The sequence below is a fragment of the Dipodomys ordii genome, unplaced genomic scaffold (assembly GCF_000151885.1).
Source record: "Dipodomys ordii isolate 6190 unplaced genomic scaffold, Dord_2.0 Scaffold82, whole genome shotgun sequence".
Taxonomy (NCBI): Eukaryota; Metazoa; Chordata; class Mammalia; order Rodentia; family Heteromyidae; genus Dipodomys; species Dipodomys ordii.
Genome location: NW_012267298.1, coordinates 12,425,063 through 12,428,415, shown reverse-complemented (window position 1 = coordinate 12,428,415; position 3,353 = coordinate 12,425,063). Strand labels below are relative to the sequence as shown.

Sequence of the window (3,353 nt, the reverse complement as noted above, 5' to 3'; positions counted from 1 at the left end):
CCCACCCAGCCATCTATCCATCCACACACTCACCACTCATCCATCCACCCAGCTGCCTATTGACCTACACACACTTCTCGTCTGTCCTGGTTTAGCTGATGGGGCTCAGACACCTTCTCCACGTGCCCAGTCCCCTCTCCTGGGGCAGCTGAAAGGCAAGGCAGACACATGCGTGAATCTGTAGGAGTTTAGAGAAGCTGTGGGGAGACGGGCCACGGGCCAGCTGAGGCTGCCTCCCCTCACCACACCCATTCCTGCCACCTGCCAGAGCCCTCACAGCCTGGCTCTGGCACCCGTGGGACCAGAAGAGCCTGGGGACGGGGGTTCAGGGAGAGTGCCAGAATCACCATGTCAACACCCAAATCCCTCAGAAGTGGGGAGGATCAGAGAGGGTGACACAGAAGGCCGGTAGGCAGGTGGGCGGCCTGGCCCTTGGCCCCAGCCCCAGCCCTAGCCCGGACTGATGGCCTGTGCTTCCCCCCAGCCCGGGCCCTGCACTGCCACGTGTGTTGCGGGCATGAGAACTGCGAGTCTCTAGTGGAGTGTGCCCTGACGGACAAGTACTGTGTGATCACGCGGGCCAGTGAGTACTCGGGCCACGCCGCCCCGTCCTGCCCTGCCAGCACCGCACCACCGTGCTCCTACCCTGCCCCGCCTCCTCTCACCCTCACACCCACCCAGGCAGCCCTCAGCACCCCCCCCCAATCCCCAGGGACAACACTGCCCTCTGGTTCACAGACTGAAGAAGGGCAGGTGGAAGCCGATGTCTAGAAGCTGTTGGCCAGTACCAGAGCTGGTCTCCCAGGCACCCTCTGGGCCTCTCTGATGCTCTCCGGCTCCCAGTCTCCAATCAGCTGATCTGCAGCTCTGCCCTGAGTATCCTCTCCCTGAGCCTGGAACTTTGCCCCACCCATGTCATGCAGACATCCTCACTGAGAAGGTTCCCTGACAGGGTCTTCCCTTCCTCAGGCCTCCTGAGCCCCGCCAGCATGCATTTGTGTATGTGTGCATGCATCTGTGCGTGTGCGTGCATCTCTATGTGCATTGTGCATCTGTGTGTGCATGTGTGCATCTATGCACATGTGTGGGCATCTATGCATGTGCATGTGTGCATCTGTGTGAGTGCGTGCATCTGTGTGCATGCAAGCATACATCTGTGTGTGTGCATGCATGTATCTGAGCACGTGTGTGCACCTGTGTGTGCATCTGTGTGTATGTGTGTGTCTATGCGTGTGTGTGCATGCATCCGTGTGCCTTGGGTTCTCTGTGCAGCGAGCAGGAAGACAGGCAGCCAGGCTGTGCAGCCATGGGCCCTCCCCTGGGCCTCAGTTTCTTACTAACACCCCATGGTGACTCCGTCTAACTTAAACTTGGAGCCACCCGTTTTACAGAAAAGGGGTAGTCCTCCGAGTCCCCTAAATACACAATGCCCGGATCCCTGCCCACACCCCGGCCAGCCCTGGAATCCTACCCAGAAGGCAAAAAAAGCACATTTCCCTCCACAGCCTCTAGGACCCTCCCCACCCAGCAGAGGAGACCCTGCCCAGAGGCGCCTGCTCTGGCCCTCCTGCTGGCACACTGGGTGCCGGGGAGGGGCAGAAGGTGGGAAGCTGCTCCTTGGCTGAGCTGTGAGCAAGGAGAGGGTCCAGGGACCCACCAGTCCAGCCAGGCTCAGGGCAGGAGCCAGAACACCCGAGCCTTGTCCTGCAGGGGGCGTGAAAGCCATGCACACAGCCCAGGTGCCCTGTGAGGCCAGACCAGGCAGGGCCGCGGCCCAACCACTCTCTTCTTTCCTGCCGGCCCAGCACTGCCCTGACCACTCTCCCCGGAAGCCCAGCCTGTCACTGCAGTGCCGGGCGCCCTGAGGCTCTTCCAAGCTCCCCAGGGCTCCTGTTCCCATCCGTGCCTTTTGCCCCTCACTGGACATGTCTGTCCGTCTGTCTGTCTGTCTGTCCATCTCTCTGAGTTCCCCTGCTGGATGTTTCCATCCTCCAGGGGTCCTCAGAGATCACAACTGTTACCATGTGCCAAGGGGGGAGAGGCAGCAGGGTCACCCCCTCCTGGAGCAGCACGGGGGCTGGAGGATGAGTCCGGGGGGGGGGACAGAGGCCTCTGCCCTGCCCGGGAGCCGCACAGCTCCACCCAGACACAACCCCTCCCCCGCGGCAGCGGCCAGGCTGGGCAAGGGCCACGTCCACTGGGGCTCAGCACTACCTCGACGCTGACACCGCACCAAAGATTAATACATGCCGCTGTCCTCACACACCAGCGCTGGGAGGGGCACCCAGGGTCCAGGGCACAGCTGCCAGGGTGGGGGAGGCAGCTCAGCACAGCCCTCCCGGCCCCAGAGCCCCGTCGGACCCACTGTGTGCCTGCACACACACCAGCCAGACTCCCACAGGGCCGAGGGCTGCCCGAGACGCCCCCTCCCCTGGGCCCTGTGAGGCCCAGCTTGCCTCCCTCACGGAAGGCCGGGTGCGGGCTGTGCGGGCTTCGTGGCTCCTTGCTGCCGTCCCAGGCTTCCCAGTGCAGAAGTAGGAGAAGCCAAGGGGAGGGCGGGGAGCTCCTAGACATCCTGGACTGGAGAAAGGAAGCAGGGAGGACACCCACAGATGGGCACAGGAAGGGCCACCATGTCACTCTCTAACCCACATGCCACAAGGGAGCTGGTTGGAGGGGAGATGGCCCCCCGCTGGCATGGAGGAAGGGCCCCATCACGGCATGTTTCTCTGGAGGCACCTGCCATGCACCCCTCGAGCCTTTGCCGGCACTGAGGTCCCAGGACACTCCCCTCCGCCCAGAAAAGTCGGGGGGGGGTCCTCCAGGGCTGAGTGGGGGGCTCACAATGCCCACGGATACGTCTCCTGTCTCCACAGCCAACCCTGGTGGCATCCTGGTCATGAAGTCCTGCGCCCCCCTCTGCCCCAACAGCACGGTGTCATCTGACGGCCGCGCCCTCTCCGTCTCCTGCTGCCAGGGCAGTCAGTGTAACCGGAACGCGGCCTCGGGTCTGGCGGGCAGCCTCGGGGCGCTGTGGGCCAGCGTGTCCGCCAGCCTGCTGTGTGCCCTGCTCCGCGCTGCCTGGTGAGCGCTGGGCCCTGCTGACACCTGAGCAGCACCCACAGCCCGCCCCCCCACCTCGTTTCCCTGCTTCTTTGGGGACACACCCAGCCCCCCAGCAGTCCTCCTGCAGAGAGAGGAGGGACCACCGCCCCCTGACCCCCACCCCCACCCAGGGCGGCTCCTCCCCCGCCCAGGGCAGCTCTCTTCCTGCCTGAGGGAACCACCTGACAGGGGTGCGCTGAAGATTCTTACTTTGCTCCCGGAGACTTCAGCGCTTGGCGGGGTCCTGG

General features: G+C 63.8%; 1 protein-coding gene across 1 annotated transcript in view; it reads left to right on the top strand.

The window, feature by feature from the left end:
• LOC105992319 (lymphocyte antigen 6E-like) overlaps positions 1-3,088 on the top strand; it is a 6,626-nt gene extending 3,538 nt beyond the window's left edge. Inside the window, exons 2-3 of the mRNA XM_013025147.1 lie at positions 485-583; positions 2,877-3,088. Coding sequence (XP_012880601.1) covers positions 485-583; positions 2,877-3,088 — 311 coding nt within the window. The remainder of the gene's footprint in view (positions 1-484; positions 584-2,876) is intronic.
• Positions 3,089-3,353: the final 265 nt, after the last annotated feature.